General features: G+C 46.7%; 1 protein-coding gene across 1 annotated transcript in view; it reads right to left on the bottom strand.

Annotated features, from left to right (window-relative positions):
• LOC126262560 (protein Wnt-2) overlaps positions 1-27,722 on the bottom strand; it is a 545,379-nt gene that overhangs the window by 65,206 nt on the left and 452,451 nt on the right. Inside the window, exon 2 of the mRNA XM_049959257.1 lies at positions 3,842-4,107. Coding sequence (XP_049815214.1) covers positions 3,842-4,107 — 266 coding nt within the window. The remainder of the gene's footprint in view (positions 1-3,841; positions 4,108-27,722) is intronic.

Below are 27,722 nucleotides of genomic sequence, written 5' to 3'. Positions count from 1 at the left end.
GATCCTACGGTCTTGGCGTGCATCCGTGCGTCGCTGCGGTCCGGTCCCAGGTCGACGGGCACGTGCACCTTCCGCCGACCACTGGCGACAACATCGATGTACTGTGGAGACCTCACGCCCCACGTGTTGAGCAATTCGGCGGTACGTCCACCCGGCCTCCCGCATGCCCACTATACGCCCTCGCTCAAAGTCCGTCAACTGCACATACGGTTCACGTCCACGCTGTCGCGGCATGCTACCAGTGTTAAAGACTGCGATGGAGCTCCGTATGCCACGGCAAACTGGCTGACACTGACGGCGGCGGTGCACAAATGCTGCGCAGCTAGCGCCATTCGACGGCCAACACCGCGGTTCCTGGTGTGTCCGCTGTGCCGTGCGTGTGATCATTGCTTGTACAGCCCTCTCGCAGTGTCCGGAGCAAGTATGGTGGGTCTGACACACCGGTGTCAATGTGTTCTTTTTTCCATTTCCAGGAGTAATATATATATATATATATATATATATATATATATATATATAGGGTGTTTCAAAAATGACCGGTATATTTGAAACGGCAATAAAAACTAAACGAGCAGCGATAGAAATACACCGTTTGTTGCAATATGCTTGGGACAACAGTACATTTTCAGGCGGACAAACTTTCGAAATTAGAGTAGTTACAATTTTCAACAACAGATGGCGCTGCAAGTGATGTGGAAGATATAGAAGACAACGCAGTCTGTGGGTGCGCCATTCTGTACGTCGTCTTTCTGCTGTAAGCGTGTGCTGTTCACAATGTGCAAGTGTGCTGTAGACAACATGGTTTATTCCTTAGAACAGAGGATTTTTCTGGTGTTGGAATTCCACCGCCTAGAACACAGTGTTGTTGCAACAAGAGGAAGTTTTCAACGGAGGTTTAATGTAACCAAAGGACCGAAAAGCGATACAATAAAGGATCTGTTTGAAAAATTTCAACGGACTGGGAACGTGACGGATGAACGTGCTGGAAAGGTAGGGCGACCGCGTACGGCAACCACAGTGGGCAACGCGCAGCTAGTGCAGCAGGTGATCCAACAGCGGCCTCGGGTTTCCGTTCGCCGTGTTGCAGCTGCGGTCCAAATGACGCCAACGTCCACGTATCGTCTCATGCGCTAGAGTTTACACCTCTATCCATACAAAATTCAAACGCGGCAACCCCTCAGCGCCGCTACCATTGCTGCACGAGAGACATTCGCTAACGATGTAGTGCACAGGATTGATGACGGCGATATGCATGTGGGCAGCATTTGGTTTACTGACGAAGCTTATTTTTACCTGGACGGCTTCGTCAATAAACGGAACTGGCGCATATGGGGAACCGAGAAGCCCCATGTTGCAGTCCCATCGTCCCTGCATCCTCAAAAAGTACTGGTCTGGGCCGCCATGTCTTCCAAAGGAATCAGTGGCCCATTTTTCAGATCCGAAACGATTACTGCATCACGCTATCTGGACATTCTTCGTGAATTTGTGGCGGTACAAACTGCCTTAGACGACACTGCGAACACCTCGTGGTTTATGCAAGATGGTGCCCGGCCACATCGCACGGCCGACGTCTTTAATTTCCTGAATGAATATTTCGATGATCGTGTGATTGCTTTGGGCTATCCGAAACATACAGGAGGCGGCGTGGATTGGCCTCCCTATTCGCCAGACATGAACCCCTGTGACTTCTTTCTGTGGGGACACTTGAAAGACCAGGTGTACCGCCAGAATCCAGAAACAATTGAACAGCTGAAGCAGTACATCTCATCTGCATGTGAAGCCATTCCGCCAGACACGTTGTCAAAGGTTTCGGGTAATTTCATTCAGAGACTACGCCATATTATTGCTACGCATGGTGGATATGTGGAAAATATCGTACTATAGAGTTTCCCAGACCGCAGCGCCATCTGTTGTTGAAAATTGTAACTGCTGTAATTTCGAAAGTTTGTCTTCCTGAAAATGTACTGTTGTCCCAAGCATATTGCAACAAACGGTGTATTTCTATCGCTGCTCGTTTAGTTTTTATTGCCGTTTCAAATATACCGGTCATTTTTGAAACACCCTATATATATATATATATATATATATATATATATATATATATATATATATATATATATATATATATATAAAAATTCATTCACCATTCAGTGCTTGTATTTCATATTTGTAATCCCAGCATTCTGATATTTGGTAATATAATAATTCAGGCCCTGTCAATAATTGCCCGCGAATGCGACCGCTACGGTCGCAGGTTCGAATCCTGTCTCTGGCATGGATATGTGTAATGTCCTTACGTTAGTTAGTTAGTTCTAAGTTCTAGATGACTTCAGCAGTTAAGTCCCATAGTGCTCAGAGCCATCTGACCATAATATTTTTTTGTAGGTTTTCCTTGTACAGTTGGGCATAATGTGCACGATGTTTTGGTTAGTGACAGTAGCTTGCAGTTCGGCACTGAAGTGTATACTTTCATGCTCATTTTTCCGCGTCGTCTGGCAGTTGCTCTTTCAATTCTCCCGTGCAAAATTTGACTCAGAATTTAGATCTTGCTTGCTTGAAAACTTGTACCCTTTGTCCTACGACACGTGGTGAGAGTCTGGCGCCACTTCATGTTCGTTAACGTAGTCGGGCCGCGAGCCAAAGTTATCTAGTATCGCCTGTATGAATAGTTTCGCGTCTTGCTGGTTTTATTCGTTTAGTACAGGAGGCTACCTAGCGATTCACCCCCAGTAGCATCTTTCTTAGGCTGATTCATGGTAGTAGTCGTTGCATGCCTGCAACCCCGTCCTTTAGTAAATTGAACTCCATTTGATAATACGGCGATCGCTCCATCCTTTTCTCCTGATGTCGTGGCTTATTATGAACGTATATGAATGTACGCTGGGGCCGGCTGCTGAACTCAATTCTTTCTTCCTCCACCCCCATTTGATTATATTATTGTTTGATTTTCAACTGTTAAATAAATGAGTCCTTTAATCTTTACATTCTCCCTTTCATTACGTGAAATCACCCTAGTTTGTCACAGTAGAATAATGCAGAACTAGAACGGTTGCTATAAGGTCATGCAGGTCTCGCTCCTTTAATGATAGGATAAAGACTCAATATCGCGAGCCTGGCACGACCATTGCACGCATGGTACCGATAATAGTAATAATAATTTTCAATTATCCCCCATTGATAAACTTGGAAATGTCCACAGCTCAGCGTGGGTACGTGAGCACTAAATCCACTTCATGTGGTGGAAGTAGTGGCCTCTGCTTTACCTTGCTGCCGGCTGGAGTGACCGAGCGGTTCTAGGCGCTTCAGTCTGGAACCGCGTGATCGCTACGGTCGCAGGTTCGAATCCTGCCTCGGGTATGGATGTGTGTGATGTCCTTAGGTTAGCTAGGTTTAAGTAGTTCTAAGTTCTAGGGGACTGATGACCACAGATGTTGAGTCCCATAGTGCTCAGAGCCGTTTGAACCATTCACTTTACTTTGCTGAGTTAGAAAAAATATCAAAACTACAGCTCCTACAGCAAGGAACAGTAACCCGTACAATAAAACGAGCCACAGCTTTTGATATATATTATTTGGGCGGAAAAGTGGCAGAAGAATTTGCATGAGGTGTTAAGGGGATATAGGAATAACAAAAAAGTTTTTAGAAAGTCAAGAAAAATGAGACAACTCAAAGAATTAGTTAATATTACGTGACAAGAGCTCACATTCGATGAGTTCATTATAATGGACTTTACTGCCAAAATTACTTTTAATGGACTAATTCTTTATGTCGATTGAGTTTTGTCAGTGTTGTTGCCGGGGTGCGATATGAGAAGAGAATAAGGGGTAAGTCTGAGGCTGACCTTGCGACCGGCGCGGTTGTTGTGCAGGTTCATGAGGCTGCGCGCGTCGCCCTCGACCTCTCGCGCGTCCAGGAAGCGACGCGCGAGGCGTGTGGCGAAGCGCACGTCGGCGCTGCAGCCGCCCCACGACCAGCCGGCGGGCGGCGCGCGCGGCCGCCGGGGGTCGCAGCCGCAGGCGGACACGTTGCCGCGCGCGCACGCCGCAGCCACCGACCACGCGGCGCCCGCGCTCGCCGCCGCGTACGTGTACGCCGCCTCCCGGCTGCCTGCAACCACAACAACAACAACCACCGCTGCAGTACACACTCACGCAGACAACTGCACGCCACTGAAAGATACATTAATAACCGTGACTCAATTCCTTTCTTAAAAATACCCTAATTAGGTCACTTTCTCGTCTCTATACTAGCGTGGCATTAGCTCTAAATAAATCAAATATGCATAAAACATTTTAGAATTTTACATTCTCCATTTTTTAAAATATGTGTTGAAAGAATTGCTCCAGACCTGTAAAACAGGAAACCAGTAAAGTAATTTCTAGGTTTAAGAAACGCAATAGGAAAGACACAGCAAATTATAGAGGAATAAGCCTACTAAAAGCGCGATATAAAAGTTATAGGACAATTCTTAATCAAAGATTAGAAACCATTGTTGATCCAATAATGTCACAAGAACCATCAGACTTCAGAAAGAGATATGTGAAGATAGAACCGTTCTTTCGGACATATCCGAAAGAACAGATATCATCAGTGACCATGCCGCTCTCTTGGAATGAAATGATATTGAAATAAAGCTGCCGACAGGCGTTGATATACATCAACGGGGTCAGTTGAAAATGTGTGCCCCGACCGGGACTCGAACCCGGGATCTCCTGCTTACATGGCAGACGCTCTATCCATCTTTTTTTTATTTTTTTCTTTTTTAAATCTTCAACCCGGTCGGGAATCGAACGCGGGCCCGCTGCATGGAGGCAAACACGTTGCCACTTTTTATGTTGTAAGAAAAAAATAAAATAAAAATAAAAACGCGGTTCCTCCGCTTTATGGTTCAAAAAATGGTTCAAATGGCTCTGAGCACTATGGGACTCAACAACTTAGGTCATAAGTCCCCTAGAACTTAGAACTACTTAAACCTAACTAACCTAAGGACATCACACACACCCATGCCCGAGGCAGGATTCGAACCTGCGACCGTAGCAGTCACGCGGTTCCGGACTGCGCGCCTAGAACCGCGAGACCACCGCGGCCGGCCCTCCGCTTTATGGTCCAACAACGTGACCACTTCTTTTTTTTGGGAACAGGAATACAGGGTAAACAAACAATCTTTATTCGTACAAGTGTGCTGTCCTAGGGATAAGAAAAGTATCGAGACAGCAAAAACAATTTGGAAACCATAAAATCAACGCAAAGGCCGCCCCCCCCCCTGTTTTTTGTTTTTGTAACAGGAATAAAGTAAATGACAATCCTAGTCACGGGCGGGAGTGAAAATGAAGTTATCATCTGCGTCACAATCCCTGCAGCACGCGGTGTCGCATCATAAACCTGGCAGAAAGCCATATAATCTTGACCATTTCTGCCAGTGTGGGCGGTATGTATTTCTCCTGTGTCGACCATTCGAAGGACCATTATCTGAGGCGGTTTCGGTGTATACCATCGTTGTGTGTGTGTGTTTTTTTTGTCACGTTAGCATAATCCAGTCATAACTGGCGCCAACAGGTAGGAGCCAGTTTTCTTCTCAGTGTGCTATATGCCAATATACACTCCTGGAAATGGAAAAAAGAACACATTGACACCGGTGTGTCAGACCCACCATACTTGCTCCGGACACTGCGAGAGGGCTGTACAAGCAATGATCACACGCACGGCACAGCGGACACACCAGGAACCGCGGTGTTGGCCGTCGAATGGCGCTAGCTGCGCAGCATTTGTGCACCGCCGCCGTCAGTGTCAGCCAGTTTGCCGTGGCATACGGAGCTCCATCGCAGTCTTTAACACTGGTAGCATGCCGCGACAGCGTGGACGTGAACCGTATGTGCAGTTGACGGACTTTGAGCGAGGGCGTATAGTGGGCATGCGGGAGGCCGGGTGGACGTACCGCCGAATTGCTCAACACGTGGGGCGTGAGGTCTCCACAGTACATCGATGTTGTCGCCAGTGGTCGGCGGAAGGTGCACGTGCCCGTCGACCTGGGACCGGACCGCAGCGACGCACGGATGCACGCCAAGACCGTAGGATCCTACGCAGTGCCGTAGGGGACCGCACCGCCACTTCCCAGCAAATTAGGGACACTGTTGCTCCTGGGGTATCGGCGAGGACCATTAGCAACCGTCTCCATGAAGCTGGGCTACGGTCCCCCACACCGTTAGGCCGTCTTCCGCTCACGCCCCAACATCGTGCAGCCCGCCTCCAGTGGTGTCGCGACAGGCGTGAATGGAGGGACGAATGGAGACGTGTCGTCTTCAGCGGTGAGAGTCGCTTCTGCCTTGGTGCCAATGATGGTCGTATGCGTGTTTGGCGCCGTGCAGGTGAGCGCCACAATCAGGACTGCATACGACCGGGGCACACAGGGCCAACACCCGGCATCATGGTGTGGGGAGCGATCTCCTACACTGGCCGTACACCACTGGTGATCGTCGAGGGGACACTGAATAGTGCACGGTACATCCAAACCGTCATCGAACCCATCGCTCTACCATTCCTAGACCGGCAAGGGAACTTGCTGTTCCAACAGGACAATGCACGTCCGCATGTATCCCGTGCCACCCAACGTGCTCTAGAAGGTGTAAGTCAACTACCCTGGCCAGCAAGATCTCCGGATCTGTCCCCCATTGAGCATGTTTGGGACTGGATGAAGCGTCGTCTCACGCGGTCTGCACGTCCAGCACGAACGCTGGTCCAACTGAGGCGCCAGGTGGAAATGGCATGGCAAGCCGTTCCACAGGACTACATCCAGCATCTCTACGATCGTCTCCATGGGAGAATAGCAGCCTGCATTGCTGCGAAAGGTGGATATACACTGTACTAGTGCCGACATTGTGCATGCTCTGTTGCCTGTGTCTATGTGCCTGTGGTTCTGTCAGTGTGATCATGTGATGTATCTGACCCCAGGAATGTGTCAATAAAGTTTCCCCTTCCTGGGACAATGAATTCACGGTGTTCTTATTTCAATTTCCAGGAGTGTAATTGAACTGCGCAGTACTGTCTCTAGTCGTTCTGTTGCAGGAGTCTTCTCAGTTCTGGGACACCCCAGCTGTCGGGCGGATTGTGAAAAACACTTCCTAAGAAATTGGTAAAGTAAGTCCTGTATTTCGTATGACTCCGTATGAGCTCATGTTGTTCTTGTAAATACATTCAATAATCCATCACGGACTTAATATCGTACGAATACAAATATTTCGTCGCATGTCCAGCGATCCAATTGACCGCATACGTCTTTTGTTTGGGAAAAAAGGTCTTGTCCGGTAGAAAAAGTACATCCGATATGATTTCTCTGTAGTTAGTGCGCCGAAGGAAGGCCAGTATTCGACGCGTCAGCATCCAGACGTCCCTCGCTACGCCACACACTAACCAATGTTCTTCCGTTACTAACAGTCCGCAGTTTGTGCAAAGAGGAGAATCGACCATATGAATTGTATGTAATCGACTCCTGGTCACAAGTTTACGGTTTATAAGAATATACCACATCGATCTCGCTGCTGTTGACAGTAATGGAGTATGCACTGTACACCAAGTGTGGTTCCACGTTCTCGACGGGTATTTGAATTCCATTATGTTGCGGCCATGGTGATCCATCAAGCATCTATAGATCTCCCGAGTCATGGGTATTCTCGTCGAAGGTACTTCCAGACGAACATAACTGTAATCAACAAGAAATGAGGCAATGTGTGCAAGAGAAGGCGAAATATTGCCCACCGCAATAGGGGGCTCGTACGAAGGCGGAACAAGTACTTCCATCAGAGCTGACGTTATGGTACGCTTTCTTTGTTGCCAATTTCGTATAATCGCTCGCATGTAAAGTGCCAGAGCTTTGTTTCGCACGTTTGTGAGGTTGAGGCCACCGTTCCGGAACTGTAGCGTTAACGTATCATATTTGATCTTAAATAACATCCCAGTACTAACATGGTAACCAAAGGCAGCCATGAGGCGGTCTGCAATACCCTTCGGTATTGGTAGGATCTGCGCTAAATGGGGCAGTCGTGACGCTATGTGAACGTTGGTGTATGCCACACGTTGGATCATGCCAAAGGCTCTCAGTGAGTTGTTGCGTATCGTCAGACGAACATTCTGCAGAAGCCACCGGGAACTCGCCGCCGCTGACCGCCGTAGTGAACGGGTAAATGTAATCCCCAGACATCTCAGCGATTCCACTATCTGAAACGGTCCCGGCACGTCTTCCAGACCCCGTCCAATGTTCATAATTTTGGATTTAGTCATGTTAACGACACTGCCTGCCGCCGTCCCGTAAGAGTCTAGATGTTCTACAGCCTGACGCACTTCATGTCCTGATCTGACAAGAAGAATCGGGTAGTCCGCATATGCGCGACAAACGAAAAAGTTCTCATTAAGCGCTATTCCAGTAAGTGAGCGCCTCATAACACACATCAACGGCTCAAGCGCTATCGCAAACAGCATCATGGAGAGTGGGCACCCTTGTCGGACTGAGCTGTTAATAGGAATCGAGCCCGCTTCCCGACCGTTTACAATCACCTTCGATGTAGCCCCTAGTATTAGCCTCATAACGATGGAGATGAAAACAGGTGGAATCGCCATGCGGCTCATGACTGACGCCAAGAAGTCATGGTTTATCCTGTCGAACGCACGATCGAAGTCCACAGATATCATCGCTGCTCGCATTTTACACGATTCCGCAAGGGCGATAACGTCACGGTATTCACTTAACGTCGAGGAGACGTTGCTTCGCACCCCTAGGCAAGCCTGATCAGGAGATATTGTCCTGGATATCGCCAGCTTGAGACGAGACGCTAGTAGTCGTGCAAAGATTTTATAGTCGGTGTTTAGCATAGTGAGAGGCCGATATTGATTAACACTGCGACTCCCCGCCATCTTCGGGATGGGAAGAAGAAAACCCGCCACGAAATCCGACGGTAGGCGCATGTCCGGACGCATCGCCTCATTGTACATCGACACCAACTGTGGCATCATCATGTCCACGAATTCTCGATAAAACTCTAGCGTAATCCCATCTGGCCCTGGTGATTTATGGGCCGCTCCTTTTGTGAGTGCCACCCTTATATCGTCTTCTGTGAGTGGCTCCATAAGCGCTGCCTTATCCGTCTCTGTCAGTGTCGTTTGCAGATGTTGCAGTATCTCTTCCCCCACCAGACGGTCCGTCGGTGTACCGGCATAGAGGTGGCGGAAATGCTCTAAAAATTCATTTGCGATGTCCTGTTGTGTTGTCAGTTGACGGCCATCTAAACCGTGGAGCACTGTTACCAATGCCCGGCGGTAACGTTTATGTTCCCGCGACATATGGTGCATCGAGGTACGTTCCCCAGTGATGGTGTCGAGACATCTTGCCCGTATTGGGATGTCACCCAGTCGTCGCCGCGTGACCGATAGCATTTGTGCCTTGACACGATGAACTTCCGCATGATGTTCTGCAGACGGCACCTGGAAGAACAGCTCACGAAGCATGGTGTAATAATAATCAAGAGTGTCTCTTTGCCATCTCGTCTTATCCCGACCGTACTGTATGAGAGTTCTTCGTATTGCCGGCTTAGTACACTCGAGCCACCATTGAAGCACGGAGGTATATGTTGGTAGACGGTGTTGACATGTGGCCCATACCTCCTCGACTCTCTGACGACATTCGGGGTCCGCCAAAAGTGACGAATTGAGCTTCCATGTCCCGCGGCTTCTCCACACACTTTGCCTAGGGAGTGATATGGTACAAATGTAAGCCAGGTGATCTGTAAATGCCGCAGGCCATCGTTCCGCGTCGACCACCTTATCCTGTAGGCCAACCGAAACATATATTCGATCGAGTCTGCTCGCCGAGTGACTGGTATAAAAAGTATATCCCTCACGGTTCCTATGAATCATGTCCCAGGTGTCGCTTAACTCCAGATCCCGGCATAGCACATGCAATTCACGACAGGTATTGTAATGTGGAGTCTGGTTTTTTTGGGCTAAAACACAATTGAAGTCACCACCTATAATGAAATGATCGAATCTGCCGGTAAATAAGGGCACAATCTCTTCCGAATAATATCTCACACGCGCCCGTCTGTTGTCTGTGCCGGAAGGGGCGTAAACATTGAGAATGCAAATTCCATTAACAGTTATCGCCAGTCCTCGTGCCGAAGGTAGATAAGCCAGGTCGCGAACCGGAATCCTGTCCCGGACCAATATCGCCGTTCCACTGTCGTTGTTAGAGTGCGGCGAGGTGTAGGAGATGTATCCATTGACTTCCTGGAACGCAGGAATGTAAATTTCCTGCACCATCAGTATATCCACATCCGACGCGTATATCATGTCCCTAAACAACTGCTGTTTCACGGGCGATCTAATGGTATTTACATTCACAGTCCCTATTCTGTATGCCTGGGGTCGAGTAGCTGTCATCTCCACATGATGTTAAAATTACAAAGTTTCACCGTATCGATAGTCCCTTTGCACATTCGCAGAGGGTCGCCCGACGGACGTGTCCCTGCGGCATTACGTTTCTTGAGATGCGGACGGATGCGAGTCTCTACCACTAGAATGGTCCGCATCGGTGATTTCGTCGACCTGCTCATACCAGCTGATATTATTGGGGTGCTCCAAATTTTCCTGTGCGGCATTGATGTGTGACATCTGTTCTTTCGCAGCTTTAGACTCCACCGCAGAATGGCTAGCAGGCCCCTGAGCGGATGCGTCGTCTGAACGACATGACATCTAAAACTGTCCGAATTCATATGGGCTGCGACATCCGAAGCTTGTGGTTCCAAGTCAGACAGGTCCATAGTGTTAGACTCATCTGAGCTCCCAAGAAGAGAAGGGAGCACCTCCGCAGAGTTTAGTCGGCGCTTCTTGCGGCGCTTTGGCGAGCGTTGTTTGCGGGCCCTAACCTCGGCCTCTGGTGTTGGCGAATCTTGCATCACCTGCGTTCTCGCCGCCGCCACAACGCCCTGGGGCCGTTCCACATCAGCTTCCATGCCTGTTGTGATGCTGTCATCCTCTTTCTGCACCACCTGTAATGTCTGGGAGTGGAGGTTGGTCGGAGCCATTCCTTCTTCAGTGGGGTCCGAAGGCGCCTCAGTCAACTGCGGCGTCGGTTCGATAGTGCGCTCCGACCTCGGCGTCACCTCCCCGCGAAGCGCCGCCACGTAAGTCATCGGCAGTGGCGTTGGTGTAGTCGGATTCTGGAGGTCTCCGCTGGGGAGTTGCACGAGTCTCCTCTGCATACACGCAGATCGAAGATGTCCTTCACCATCACACCCGGAGCATGTCCGGGGCTGTCCATCATAGATGACAATAGCTCGACAGCCGCCGATGTTGATGTACGATGGCACATGTTTCGTAAGGGCAATTCGCACCTGTCGAACACCATTGAGCACTGGATACGTGCTAAAACTGCCATATGGCTGGAGTGATTCAGTGACCAATGAGTCTGGTACCTCGAAAGGCAGCTCGAAGACTCGAATCGTACGCACGCCCAGGCCCGAATGAGCGACTAAAACTTCGCCAATATGACCATCGGAGTGCCGGAACTGGAACCCTCGTTTGGCGGCTTCAATGATCCTATCGCATGCTGCGTCGTCAATCATCTTTACGTAAAGAGTGCTGCTCACGATTGATAAATGAATTCCAATAATCTCCGTGTAGTTAAGTTGCTCTTCGTCCCTCAAGAAACGTTCGATTTCGAAAGCCTTCGGTCGTGCATACTCGTTACAGAACGTGAACTGTATCGTGGTTTTTCGAAAATTGTGTGCCATTGCGTTCGATTCAAACAGTAACACACGCGAGTGACGACGGTGTAAACACCGCTTCTCCCGCGAACGTTCGCAGCCGGGACGTAAACAAGTCCGAGCTGCTCCGCGGCTAAAGGCGGACTTGCTGAGCCACCGACGACACAGAGGATAGCGCGACTGCAGGGATTTATCTCTGGCACGCCTCCTGCGAATCCCACATTCTCGACGTGTTGTCCCGCACTACATTCGTAGTGCCCCCGCCCATTACACTCATTACTCGCGGCGCGTTGCCGATTCCCGTAAGAGTTCGGGCACTGTTTGTGCATTCGCACAGAAGAAGAAGATGATTAAGTGGACGGTGAGCCTTAACTATATATATACTAAGATGGTATCCCGGCTTCGTGTCTCGGTCGGGGCACACATTTTCAACTGTCCCCGTTGATGTATATCAACGCTTGTCGACATATTTGGGTCTAGATTTCGTTATCATTTCATTCAGAAAGAGTCATGTAATCATAATATATTTATAATAAGATAAATTATTGAAAAAGTCGGGAATTTGGCTTAGAAACGCATTTAACATTTGATTTTGAGAAGGCGTTTGACAGGGTAAATAGATCCCTCTTGTAGAAAATATCGGAAATAAGATGTTTTTCTAAACACCTTAGTAATACCATAAAGACTGTACACGTACATACAAAAATAGTTATAAGTTTAGATTCGAAAACGTCAGATGAAATTTTAATAAACCGCGGTGTTCGGCAAGAGCCCAGTCTATCACGTACTTTGTTTAATTTATATATAGACGATATGTTTATGTAGATCAAATACAGCCAGGAATTGATGTAGGAAGTAGTGTGCCATTAAATACTCTGTTATAAGCTGATGACCAGATAATTATACAGGAAACAGAAGGTAATTTACAAAGAGCAGTATATAGGTTGAACCAAAACGGGATATATTACAACTTAACTATATCTCCAAATAAGAAAACGATAATGGCTTTCAAAGCAACGAATCCATCCGAATTGAAAATAATAAACAATAAATTTTTATAAAAGGTGTCCCACCTCATTTATCTTTGACGCAATATTAGTTTTAACTATGACAAAGGCATTGAGAAAAAGGTAAACAAATATTAAATACTCTACAAAGCAACTGGAAGAACTCAGGGAACTAAAAACGATAAAGAAGACACAAATGAATTCATATAAATTTGTAGCTGCACCTATTCTTCCGATGGACATTACCGAGATCGTCGCTTGAAACTTGCCGGAGAAGGTTCTGTGACATTTTGGGGGTGATTCTCGCATCATGACTTGGGCCCATCCATTCAGATTACAGTGGACGTGAAACAACACATTCATTTCAACGTTGCCGATGCCCAAATGTTGCACTTTCTTATAAATCTTCATCATGAACTTGCTTTGGACAGTGCCAAGGGCTGTGGGCGTACGGTCCTGATTTGACGAAGAATGGGGCACGCTATTGCACCGCGCACTATTAACAACCGCGGGTGAGAAGTGGCAACACGGCCACAGTTTGCTATCTCTGCGGGATATTATCATCTACAACTGGACGCGGTATATCAGGAGAAACTTCTGGTTTCTCTTCCTCCCCGAAGTGAGGCCACTGTTAAGGATAGTGATGAAGGTACGCCATATTAACATGACGCCTCCAGGGGGGTGGTGGCTCACTTTTCTTCTCGTGCGCTTAGCAGTATTTCCTCACGTGTGCTATTAATTTCCTTCAACGAGGTTGCCCCGCTATACTCCTTATGCTCATAATTTGTATCATATTTCATACCACTTACTACCACGTAACACCAATGGTTGCCTCTAACGCACTTTTTACACGAACAATTTCCTGATTAAAATCTACCTGAAGTGCGTGCGGCTTTCGTGCCTGCATGTAAACCAGGAACCAGCCTCGATGCGGCTCTCTATGACGTCAATGATCTACACATTGTGCTGAGCGAGGAGTTCTCAATTTCCGAGTATCTTGCACAATGCACATGCGCCGAAACAAGGGACAATGGCGGCCTCTGCTAACATCAGAAGTTAACGTATTCTGGACGAACTCACTCCTGTCACACAAATTTGTGCTTTCCTGTCCTCTTAATCTTTACCATGATGTCTGCTTTGTTTTCGTGACACATTTAAAAGTTATACACGGTCCTGGTTATTTCTCCTACAACAGAGACGAAGTACCTTAAACCAAAAAGGCATTTCCGCTTTACAGACAAAAAGCCTACACGAAGCAGAAATAAGAGCGTAAATAGATAATCGTGTTTTGATAAAAATTATGTCAACACTGAAGAAGTCAGAATAATTTGGCGAGAAAAATAATTTTCGTTGTTATTTGTCCGTTAACAAGGAAACAGGATACGAAGGATAAAGTAAAGAGGTGCTATTTACCGCGCTCTAGATATTGTGCGATGTGTCTGCAGGTATATATTTTCTGGATCAAATTCATCTATATATCTTCTGAAATGTTGGGATGAAAGTTTCTCCTTCTTTCAGTTCTCAGAAGTGCAAAGAATTTAACACCGGACCTTTGACAAGATCTACCAGTTCTGCTTCGGCCGTTAATAGACTATTATCATTGCTTGTTCGCTTTTTTTCCTAATGAGGATTGTATTGTATTTTAACCGGGGCCTAGAAACGACAGAGAGGCTCCGTCCCCGCCGCTGCCGCAGTGGTCCACAACCCCACGACGACTATCGCAGTCCACTTCACCCCTCCGCCGCCCCACACCGAACCCAGGATTATTGTGCGATTCGGCCCCCGGTGGACCCCCGAGGGAACGTCCCACTCCAGACGAGTGTAACCCCTATGTTTGAGTGGTAGAGTAATGGTGGTGTACGCGTACGTGGAGAACTTGTTTGCGTAGCAATCGCCGACATAGTGGAGCTGAGGCGTAATAAGGGGAACCGGCCCGCATTCGCCGAGGCAGCTGGAAAACAGCCTAAAAACCATCCACAAACTCGCCGGCTCACCGGACCTCAACACAAGCCCGCCAGGCGGATTCGTGCTGGGGACCAGGCGCTCCTTCCCGCTTGGAAAGCCGTGCGTTAGACCGCACGGCTATCCGGGCGGGCCCTAATGAGGACAGCCTCTCACAATCTCACTTTCACGGTTCAGATGCCAAACTGCACAGTAAAACAGACAGCTTTACAACATACTTGATTTTGTCGCTGACGTGTAAACGAAAATGAGCACTCGAAACAGATGAGACTCAGCATAGGAAAAACAAACAAACAAACAAACAAACGAAAACGCAAGGGTTGTAGCGGTAGACCGACTTGCCACAGTGAAGGGAAAAAAAGCAAGGGGTGTAGCGGTAGACCGACTTGCCACACGTTCCGCTTCATAGGACATCCACAACTGTTATTCATCAGCAATGCTAAAATTTGCACATTTATAAAATTATTAATTCAAAAAAGGAATGCACAACCCGGTTTGAGGATGTGTGTCCCATTTTCAGGTACATATTAAATGTGAGTCAATAAAGGATGCATAACTGAGGCTAAAATATACTCATGTTCAGAAAAGCACAGAAGGACTAGAGACAGGACGTTCATATTAAAAGGACATGTATGTTAGTATCTTTTTCAGAAATGATTAGCATTTCAGTCACCTCGGTTCAGCATGTAGCCTAGTTGGCAAACAGTTCGCCATGGACACTGATTTTGTTCCATGTGTGATGGCATCGACATGTATAAGGCGCGATTGGCGTTCTGTGGCATAGCCATCCATGCTGCATTCACCTGGTTCCAAAGTTCATCTGTGGTGGTCGCCATTGGGTCACAGCACTGCACCCGGCGTTTCAATTTACCCTATGCACTTTCGATTGGCGACAACTCTCGTGATCTAGCAGGCCAGAGCAAAAGACTGGCATCTTGTTACACCGAGAAGGCACCTGTTCGTGCTCTGTCTTTGTGAAAAATGGCGTCTGGCGTGTTCTGCAGAATGGGTAGGACTATGGGTTGCCCCACACCATAAGGTCTTGTTGAGTTGGCGTTGTACGTCTTTTGGCGCATGCAATCACTGTGATGCCGCTCCCCTTGTCTGCGGTGAACCAAAATGCGGCCAACATTTTCAAACAAAACAGAACCGGGACTCGTCAGAAACAATATCTGATGCCATTTCCGTCCGCAGTGATGTCGTTCCACACACGAGTCCCGCCTAGTATGTTACCGTACTTTAGTCGAAGGTAGGCGGAGAAGAGGACGACGCGCACGTAACCCATGCCTTAATAAAAGACGATGGACTGTCCACCTCTGTTCCACTGTTGCACCAGAGCCGAGGAGGACACAGATCTGTCCTGCAATGCCTTCGGATGAGGTGTTGTTCTTCTCGGTGGGTGGTGTGGGTGGTGTGATCTGACCTATCTCGTTGTGTTCTACGTCTTGCGTGAAACATTCTGCTCGCAGCCGTTGCACTGCCGAAACACTTCGAGCAGCACTTTTCCGGATGGAGTACGCCATTCCCTCTTTCAAATTCACTGATTCGACGATACAGTTCGATCATACGTCTGTGACGCATTCTGCACGCCCTCTCAAGTCACGCTGATCCATTACCTTCTGTTTATAGCGACAACGAGAGCCGTAGGAACATTTTATCGGAAGGCGCTGTTGCCCCGCGTTATCCAAGTTGACTTTGAACCTGCCGGACGACATGGTTCCAATACTAATCATTTCTGCAGAACATACATGTTCTGTGAATACTGAAGTGCTATCTCTAGTCGTTAAAAGTGTTCTTTTTTCTAAACATGAATCAGGATTAACCTTTGGCAGGCCTAGGATCGTAGAGGATATCTTGTTTCATGCCAAGTACCAGGGATACACCATTATAACATATTGTAACCTCAGTTAGGCATCATTTATGGACTGACGTTCTAATATGCATCTGAAGATGGGACACGTATCCTGAAACCGGGTTCCGCTTTCCGTTTTAGAAATGAATAATTTTACTGAGGCAATTGGATAATTTTTTTTATTTCGCCTGTCTCAGTAGCACTGATATTTTTGCTGGAGTAGAAACCGATTTCGGGCTGTCACGCCCATTCTCAAACCACACACGTTGCTATTAACCGAAACTAGTCATATAATATAGTGCCAAAAGGCACGAATAGCTTCATTACAGAAAGCTGAATTGTGGACAGCAAGTACTCTCATTGCTATTTGCCTATGTGTGTAGTGCTACACCCTGCTGGCAACAAGTACTCTCACTGATGTCTACATCTACATCTACATTCATACTCCGCAAGCCACCCAACGGTGTGTGGCGGAGGGCACTTTACGTGCCACTGTCATTACCTCCGTTTCCTGTTCCAGACGCGTATGGTTCGCGGGAAGAACGACTGTCTGAAAGCCTCCGTGCGCGCTCTAATCTCTCTAATTTTACATTCGTGATCTCCTCGGGAGGTATAAGTAGGGGGAAGCAATATACTCGATACCTCATCCAGAAACGCACCCTCTCGAAACCTGGACAGCAAGCTACACCGCGATGCAGAGCGCCTCTCTTGCAGAGTCTGCCACTTGAGTTTATTAAACATCTCCGTAACACTATCACGGGTACCAAATAACCCTGTGACGAAACGCGCCGCTCTTCTTTGGATCTTCTCTACCTCCTCCGTCAACCCGATCTGGTACGGATCCCACACTGATGAGCAATACTCAAGTATAGGTCGAACGAGTGTTTTGTAAGCCACCTCCTTTGTTGCTGGACTACATTTTCTAAGCACTCTCCCAATGAATCTCAACCTGGTACCCGCCTTACCAACAATTAATTTTATATGATCATTCCACTTCAAATCGTTCCGCACGCATACTCCCAGATATTTTACAGAAGTAACTGCTACCAGTGTTTGTTCCGCTATCATATAATCATACAATAAAGGATCCTTCTTTCTATGTATTCGCAATACATTACATTTGTCTATGTTAAGGGACAGTTGCTACTCCCTGCACCAAGTGCCTATCCGCTGCAGATCTTCCTGCATTTCGCTACAATTTTCTAATGCTGCAACTTCTCTGTATACTACAGCATCATCCGCGAAAAGCCGCATGGAACTTCCGACACTATCTACTAGGTCATTCATATATATTGTGAAAAGCAATGGTCCCATAACACTCCCCTGTGGCACGCCAGAGGTTACCTTAACATCTGTAGACGTCTCTCCATTGAGAACAACATGCTGTGTTCTGTTTGCTAAAAAATCTTCAATCCAGCCACACAGCTGGTCTGATATTCCGTAGGCTCTTACTTTGTTTATCAGGCGACAGTGCGGAACTGTATCGAACGCCTTCCGGAAGTCAAGAATAATAGCATCTACCTGGGAGCCTGTATCTAATATTTTCTGGGTCTCATGAACAAATAACGCGAGTTGGGTCTCACACGATCGCTGTTTCCGGAATCCATGTTGATTCCTACATAGTAGATTCTGGGTTTCCAAAAACGACATGATACTCGAGCAAAAAACATGTTCTAAAATTCTACAACAGATCGACGTCAGAGATATAGGTCTATAGTTTTGCGCATCTGCTCGACGACCCTTCTTGAAGACTGGGACTACCTGTGCTCTTTTCCAATCATTTGGAACCCTCCGTTCCTCTAGAGACTTGCGGTACACGGCTGTTAGAAGGGGGGCAAGTTCTTTCGCGTACTCTGTGTAGAATCGAATTGGTATCCCGTCAGGTCCTCCAGTTGCTTTTCTATTCCTTGGACACTTATTTCGATGTCAGCCATTTTTTCGTTTGTGCGAGGATTTACAGAAGGAACTGCAGTGCGGTCTTCCTCTGTGAAACAGCTTTGGAAAAAGGTGTTTAGTATTTCAGCTTTACGCGTGTCATCCTCTGTTTCAATGCCATCATCATCCCGGAGTGTCTGGATATGCTGTTTCGAGCCACTTACTGATTTAACGTAAGACTAGAACTTCCTAGGATTTTCTGTCGAGTCTGTACATAGAATTTTACTTTCGAATCACTGAACGCTTCTCGCATAGCCCTCCTTACGCTAACTTTGACATCGCTTAGCTTCTGTTTGTCTGAGAGGTTTTGGCTGTGTTTAAACTTGGAGTGAAGCTCTCTTTGCTTTCGCAGTAGTTTCCTAACTTTGTTGTTGTACCACGGTGGGTTTTTCCCGTCCCTCACAGTTTTACTCGGCACGTACCTGTCTAAAACGCATTTTACGATTGCCTTGAACTTTTTCCATAAACACTCAACATTGTCAGTGTCGGAACAGAAATTTTCGTTTTGATCTGTTAGGTGGTCTGAAATCTGCCTTCTATTACTCTTGCTAAACAGATAAACCTTCCTCCCTTTTTTTATATTCCTATTGCTTTTGTGACCATAATAAGAGTCCAGGCTCCATAGACAAACAGCCAGATGACATTAAGAAATGGTCCACCAGGACGTAGGGACAAGATAAGCGGCGGAGGCTGTAAGTATGGCTTGTTGATCAAATATTAGCCTATAAAAAACATCTCAAGTTTCCTCGGCACACCTGCCATCCAGTGGCATCATTCCTCGAATCAACAAATAATTTTACAACTGCGACTGTAGCGGATTTTATCACTGAAGACTCAGTATCGAGTACTCAACTGAGACAAGAAGGTCGATCGCGTATAAGGCGCTCAAGCCATTCACTCATCGCGACTCCAAACCGACTGATTGAAATTAATGTACACACGTTCGCCCGAGTGAAAACACACTGTCGCGTCCCGGCACAGCCTCACTATACCAGAATGAAGTCAGTGCGAACTGCGTAGCGCAATCGGGACGTTAACGACAATGGGTTCGTTATAAATTGCTGTCAACCTTTATATTGGAGATGAGAGGGAGAGAATCTCCTTGGTTTGAAGCAAATAAGTTTCCTGAAAATAGGTTGCAGAATTGCAATAGGCAGAAAAGGTTGGTTAGTTTCTATCAAGTTTATTCTCACATATACTTATGTGAGGTGTTGGACCATAAACCCCTTGGTAAGATTCAGTCTATTTATTCGGACTTGCTACTTCAAAGCTAATTGCCGGTACATATAAGAAACAAGTACAAAGCAATCACTTGTTCTTGGTTAGCACTGAAATCTCTCTAAGGAATTGAGACAAAGACTGACAGCCTCTGTTCAACACTATTCCAATGAAACTCTAAAAATCCTACTTGACCTGCAGTTCCTCAGTGTCCACCAGAATCTCGCCGTCTTCTCGAAGTCTTTATCAGCTGTATTGGCTGCTATGGGCCTACTCGGCCCCGCCGGCGTCTCGCTGCGGAATCTGCCGGCACTGGCTCTGAATCTGCATCTGAATCTCTACTTCTAGCTATTCCGCTGCCTGGTCTTTTATATCGTTTCTCATGTACTTGGGTGCACACGAGTTAATTTGTTTCACACGACCCTTTCATTTCTAAGTGATCGGACTGCGCAAGAATGCTTTCGGTTCCACACGACATTTTCGTTTCTAGCTGCACACAACTTAATTTGGTTCCACACGAGTCTTTTCCGCACGTGACTGACACTCTCTCTTGCTGTATTATCGCCCTGGCGTTTGCGTCTTCCATTGTGCAAGTTTGATTCATGCTGCTTCCTCTGGCAGGAAGTCAAACACTAAGTTGAAACTTCCTGGCAGATTAAAACTGTGTGCCCGACCGAGACTCGAACTCGGGACCTTTGCTTTTCGCGGGCAAGTGCTCTACCATCTGAGCTACCGAAGCACGACTCACGCCCGGTACTCACAGCTTTACTTCTGCCAGTATCTCGTCTCCTACCTTCCAAACTTCTGCAAGGTTTCAGAGAAGAGCTCCTGTAAAGTTTGGAAATTAGGAGACGAGATACTGGCAGAAGTAAAGCTGTGAGGACCAGGCGTGAGTCGTGCTTCGGTAGCTTAGATGGTGTACCACGCCTACCTGTCACATGATGCAACACCCTTATCCACGTTCTCATGACTAACAGTCATTTTTATATGTTTAAATGGTACCTTGAAGAACTCTTGCATTCTGAATATATATGTACTTCTAGTTTGTTCAATACAAATTATTAAGAAAAAGAACAAAAAAAACAGGATGTGTTATATTTTGTTGTATTTAATGTTATTCTAATAATTTGTTTACCTAACACTCATTTGTATATGTAACTGGTACCTTGAAGAACTGTTGCTTTGTGTATATATAAAAAAAAGGTAGAGCACTTGCCCGCGAAAGGCAAAGGTCCCGAGTTCGAGTCACGATCTGGCACACAGTTTTAATCTGCCAGGAAGTTTCATATCAGCGCACACTCCGCTGCAGAGTGAAAATCTCATTCTGGAAACACTAAGTTATTTGATCAACAAGCCATACTTACAGCCTCCGCCGCTTATCTTGTCCCTACGTCCTGGTGGACCATTTCTTAATGTCATCTGGCTGTTTGTCTATGGAGCCTGGACTCTTATTATAGTCACAAAAGCAAGAATAAAAAATAAATTTTTTTTCTACGGTTACAACAACACTTTGTCAAAACAGCAACGACCAACGAACGTCCTTCTCGCTGCCAAAGAACTTAGCCCGGTTGACATACGACCCAGGCGCCAACGTTGCCAAATAAGGTCCCAACAGTTTTCGTGAGTAGTTGCAAGTCATGTGAGAGGGCGTATAGGCTGGCCACTGCCAACAGCTCGCGTGACCCCAGCAGTGAATCGCTGCCCAGTTATCTGACGTGCCGCGGAGAGAGGCAAAGCGGCCGCTAGCTGGGAGCATCCGCCGCCAGGGGCAGAGGAGCAGGCGGGCGAGCTGGTGCTTCGTTAAGGGAAACCCACACTGGCGGCGGCGGGGGAGGAGGGGGGAGGCTCGGCCCAGATTTATGCCCCTCGGCCTCCGGAAGGCCACGGAGCCCGCCACCGCCGCCCTCGCGGCTAATAATGGCCTCTTCCGCCCCTGGCAGACGGCTCGCGGAGCTCATCCGTGCTTCCAGCCGGCCTGCCCGCCTCGGATTGGCTAACGAGCCTCCGCACGGAGAGTTACGGCTCTGACGGCGCTCGTAAAGCTCTCCGCTACCTCGCCTTGATGCTACTCCCAACTTCATAACGAGCCCTTACAACTCAGCCACTGCCCCGGGCGCGTACCCCGGCGATACAGCTCGGTACATTCGCACACTCCAAAAGCACTGGCTAATTGCAAAAGATGATAAATGTTTTATCTGTAGCTGTCTTCCAAAATTTAGCTTAATGATGTAATTATTGCAACAGGACACATTAATGACAACAAACCGTTTAAGTTATGCCTGGGTGTCGCTGTATCTGTCATAAACTCCACTGTCTGATTTGCTGAAGAACGGCATAGTCGCCTTCAGCTGTAAACACATTCATAAAATCAACTTTTGCTTTTACAGATTAAATCGTGTGGCCATTATCAAGCTGAGTGGAGTGGAAATCGTGCTTAAAAACTTCCAGGGATCACAGATCTCGTCATGGGGAACAACTTTCATTAGGGGCAAAATATTTCTTGACGTTTTCCAGTGACGATAGGCGTCCTTCACTATTCTTCAGCCCAGAGACGACAACATTTCATCGAACTACATTGTCTACTAACCACATGTGCTGCATACTACGTGCCGCAGAAAATTCACAGATTTTCAACAAGAAAACCTTACGAATGAGTGTCTTTAAGCGGAGGAAGATATTTTAGAAGCGTATTAGGAGCATTACTTTAGCTGGGGCTACCTCCTTTTAAACATACCAGACTACTGGATTATAGCAAACTGGATACCGTCTCTTGCCTCTCAGGGTCATAACTAATACAAAAGGACACGTAGCGTTACTGGGAAGCGTCAGTGAACGTTACGTCTTTGACAAAAGTTGTTCCCAGTGATGTGAACTATCACCTCTATACGTTTGATGCAAACACTCTGAAATACCGTGCACTCGTATGTGTCATCATCTAGTCCATATGCTTGGTCTCTACGCTGTTGACATCTTTTACACAAAAAGCATCAGCCGGCCGGAGTGGCCGAGCGGTTCTAGGTCCTACAGCCTGGAACCGCGCGACCGCTACGGTGGCAGGTTCGAATCCTGCCTCGGGCATGGATGTGTGTGGTGTCCTTAGGTTAGTTAGGTTTAAGTAGTTCTAAGTTCTAGGGGACTGATGACCTCAGAAGTTAAGTCCCATAGTGCTCAGAGCCATTTGAACCATTTTCAACAAATAGCATCAAACCACTGCAAAATAACGGTTGAAATGGCTCTGAGCACTATGGGACTTCTGCTGAGGTCATCAGTCCTCTAGAACTTAGACTACTTAAACCTAAAGAACCTAAAGACATCACACACATCCATGCCCGAGGCAGGATTCGAACCTGCGACCGTAGCGGTCTCGCGGTTCCAGATTGTAGCGCCTAGAACCGCTCGGCCACCCCGGCAAACCACTGCACTTTTTCACTATATACAGGATGTAACGGGCATAAATGATGATATTTTTATTGGCTGCTGAGAACGGTGTACTGAACAACATTATATCAATATTTACGTCATATGCAAACTAACAATTATAAATATTACAAGCCGTATGTTTTTAGGTTGGTTAGTATCTCTAAGTATATGTGGCAAGAGCAAGCCATTACTGCTTATTTATCCTTGGGCAGCAGGTTAAGTGTCGATGAGCAGACGAATGGATCCAAAATGGTTAGCCTATTATGACAGGTGTAGTCCACTTAGTGGTGCAGTTACGACCGTGCAAAATACATCGGGTAATGAATTACGCGACCTGTTTGCAGGAAGACTGTTACACGCAGAGAGAAAACAATGAACACCCTGATGTGGTACCACATGTAAAAATACCCTTTACACACTGTGTAGCATATTTTTCAAAGTTTCGACATGCATATTTGTCATCATCACGTCCATGTGATGGTTATTCGGCGTTGTCATCTTTTAAATAAATACTGTTGACACGTTTAGTGGTTTCACTGTATTTATGTAGTAGATGACAACGTAACGTTAAATACCTAGTATGTGCACAGTATGAAGACATATGCACATAGCAGATACTTTTAGTTTTTCCTGTTTGTCGAAGCACAGTTTTCGTAGTTCCTTACCTGACATTGCTGTACAGCCGAAATCGCAGTAATGGACTTAGTATTAATGTCAAAGATGACTACGACGTCCATCTAAAAAATTTACATGATCGTGAACCCCAGCCGCAAAATGTTAGTCGTCGAACTTAAAATATCGTCATTTGAAATACAGATGGACTTCTCAGCAATTCATCAAAGACAGACTGGCCTGCCGGCTTCCATCGTATTGGCATTTCCACTGTGCAAAGCATCGTACATCGTACCTCCTAGTTCTCAGGCAGAATGCTTTTTCACGTTCCAAAATTTCTCCCGTTTTATGAAAAAACTAACACTGATCACACTAGAGTGATAGATCAGTTAAGGGGAACAGCTTGTATTAGAGAAAAATGCTGGCTGACACTTGGCGGTAACGCTAGGTGTCGTTTAGGACTAGTTATGCTCTTAAAGAGGCGGCAGGGTGTTGGCACTCAGCGACGTTCCTATGTAATGTCTTTTGCCTGTTATTCTGCCATCTGCTCCGCGTGAAAGGCGGCAGACTAAACAAAATTGTAAGTTTCTGGTTCGCTTGCGAAATATCTTTTTCCGCTTAGAGACTTTCATTCCTGTGGTTATCTTGTTGAAAATCGCTACCAGTTTACTAGGATAGCCAGAATACTGCTCACCTGGTTAGTAGACCGTTCTAGTTCGGTGGAATTGCGTCGTCACAGGGCCGGCGAACACTATAGGATTCCTAGGGTGCTGAGAAACGTCAGCGAACATTTCGCTTCTAACAAGTTGTTACACATGATGTGCTCTATCATTAGATATTTGTCGCAAATTCCTCGAAACACCATTTATACAGGAAACACAATGAGACACCCAATTTCGGAAAGAGCTATTGCCGAGTATTTCGTAAAGGAAAAAAAGCGGTATTTAATTCAGTAGAATACTTTTCTAAATATGGAGAAGTTCGAAGCTGTCTCTCAGAGGAGAAAATTTCACTTTGTTTTAAGGAGCGTTGCTCCATTTTTAACTGAAATTAAGAACGGTATTAGACCTATTTAGAGACAATACAGATATTCAAAGTTCCCCTGAATTTAAGAAAAAACACCGATCCTAATATGAATTAAAAACAGGTTTCTGACATGCTGTTCAGGACTTTCCAGCGGACATGGTAGGCAGCACGTGGGCGTCCGGGTGTGGGCTGTGGTTGGGTGGATTAAAGTACGATACACGTGTGTTCAGAGAGAATAACTTGGTTTTATTGCCATAATTCTACCGCTAAGGGTACAGAAGAGTGAATTTACGGCCCCTGGAGGCTGCCAACAGACAGGCAGAGGGCATGCTGCCCTAGAGAGAAACGGAACGGCACGGCTAGATCGGATGAGGGCTGGCTGAGAAGAGAACGTGCAGCCGCAACTGCAGCCCACTCGTCAGTCTTCCCTGCTTCCTTCTGATTGGCTGCCGGCGGTGCTTAGGAGAGCGTACCTGCCTAAGCGACAGTGGTTGGTTGGTTGGTTGTTTTGGGGAAGGAGACCAGACAGCGAGGTCATCGGTCTCATCGGATTAGGGAAGGACGGGGAAGGAAGTCGGCCGTGCCCTTTGAGAGGAACCATCCCGGCATTTGCCTGGAGCGATTTAGGGAAATCACGGAAAACCTAAATCAGGATGGCCAGACGCGGGATTGAACCGTCGTCCTCCCGAATGCGAGTCCAGTGTCAAACCACTGCGCCACCTCGCTCGGTAAGCGACAGTGTCCCCCCGTCATCCTTACATACTGTGAGAAACCTTTCAAGAGAACTGAGCATGTGTAAGTGGAGATATCCACTCATATCCGGTGCTAAGCCGACCCGCACCCAGCCAGAGTTCTGCAGAGAAACGTTTCTACGTCAGATAATGAACAAGAATTGAAAAGTTAAAAATTGAAAACTTCAAACCATGATTAAAATTCCTTTTCCGCTCTGTATGTCTGTCCACCGTGTACATTGCTTACATACACGGTAGAGATGTGTAAGGTATGTAGATTTCAGATTTTTTTACATGATGTTTGTAGGAGCTATTTTCTACCTGCCCTAGGAGCGGATAGTTGTCGTGACTGCTTGACGACAGAACTTGTTGCAACAAGGTTGCTACCTGCGATCTTCTTTAGTTTTCAGCTGAAATTCCTGCCGTAATCTTTTTAGCTTAATCTTTATTAGACATTCCCCCTCTTGAATCACATCTTAATCTTTAACTCATGAATCTTATTTCCACCAGTGCCTTGCAACACCTCATTTCAAGTGCTTCTACTTATTTCAATTCTGTCTTCCCGATTTTACATCTTACAGCCCCATACATAGGTGTGTAACAAAGAAAGCTTATTATAAACCTTCCTCTGCTCCTTGCTAATATCCCGGTCTTGCAGCATCTTTATCTGTAGATAGAAAAATTCGTATACCTCTTCAACACTCTCTTCTAAAAGTGTCTAGTCATGTCCACCTGCTACGCACACCACTGGAAAAGCAATAACGAAGGTAATGGCAGTGATTGTCAAGGACAGAGTACGAGTAAATTACGACTCCTGGCGAAAGGTAAGTCGGATGTCAACTGCAAATACAAATTACTGCAACCAGACATGGTAACAAAGCGCCGGCCGTGGTGGCCGAGCTTTTCTAGGCGCTTCAGTCTGGAACTGTGCGACCGCTACGGTCGCAGGTTCGAATACAGCCTCGGGCATGGATGTGTGTGATGTCCTTAGGTTAGTTAGGTTTAAGTAGTTCTAAGTTCTAGGGGACTTACGACCTCAGATGTTAAGTCCCATAGTGCTCAGAGCCATTTGAACCATTTTGAGCCATGGTGACAAATGTCAGCCTCTAGATACAAGCTAATGTGAGTAAACTTCCTGTAAAGGCCATGTCCCTAGTACAATCCCCCTCCTTCCCAATGCTAGCGAGTATAGTACACTTCTATAAAAATAGGTTCGTCAGATTCTTCACAATACTGAAAACATATTGCAAAAAATCGTTAGTAGAAACGTTAGCACTTTCCGCATAACGCGATTTACGTTAAGGCTCTGTACTGTCTCGTTGCTCACGCCTTCCCAACACACGCTGATTGCCTCCTACACGTGCTGGCTCTGGTGATAACGGGTCATCTCAATTTCCAAGCGCTAGTGAGCTACTTAAAAGTTCAAGTATTGCGTTATGTCAGATGAAAGTAAGCTCATTCCGTATAGAAAATATTCAAATGTCTCTGAACAACGAAATTTTTTCGATGAAGTTCGGGTTCAATACGTATATCTCTTTATTCGTCTCTCTCGTAGGAAACTATGCTTGCTGATGAGACGGTATATCCGAACATCATCCACAGATTCTGGCACATGAATACTAACCGAATAAAATACACTGGTGTGAAAAACTTAGGGATGATAATAACTTTATCATGTGGCACTGCCAAGTTACAGAGCTCGCTCGATCACACTTGCACACGCAATGAGACGAACAGAAATGGCACTTTTACTGTCTTTCTTGGGGCCTTTGTCTCGTGTATCGCGGGGTCGGCCGTGTTACTATTGATTTGGCGTGTTAATGTGAAAGGGTGGCCGGATGCCCTTCCTGTTTCCACCTGGAAACCCACGGAACAGAATCAGCGTACCCCAGCTGTCTGCGTTTAATGTAAGCCATGGAATGGTGTGAACGTTTTCAAATGTCTGCGAATCGTGTAACTGAGGAGGAACGTGGGGACCAGCCCGGTATTCACCTAGTGGGATGTGGAAAACGCCTAAAAACCACGTCCAGGCCGGCTGGCATACCGGCCCTCGTCGTTAATCCGCCGGGCGCATTTGATCCGGACCTGGCGCGCCTACCCGAGTCCAGGAAGCCGCGCATTAGCGCTCTCGGCTACCATGGCGGGTCAGAAATGGCACTTTTATTCAAAAACAATAATTACACTACAGTTACCGAGATGGCTGATGGTG

The sequence above is a fragment of the Schistocerca nitens genome, chromosome 6 (assembly GCF_023898315.1).
Source record: "Schistocerca nitens isolate TAMUIC-IGC-003100 chromosome 6, iqSchNite1.1, whole genome shotgun sequence".
In the NCBI taxonomy this organism is placed as follows: domain Eukaryota; kingdom Metazoa; phylum Arthropoda; class Insecta; order Orthoptera; family Acrididae; genus Schistocerca; species Schistocerca nitens.
This window is presented reverse-complemented; position numbering and strand designations above follow the sequence as displayed.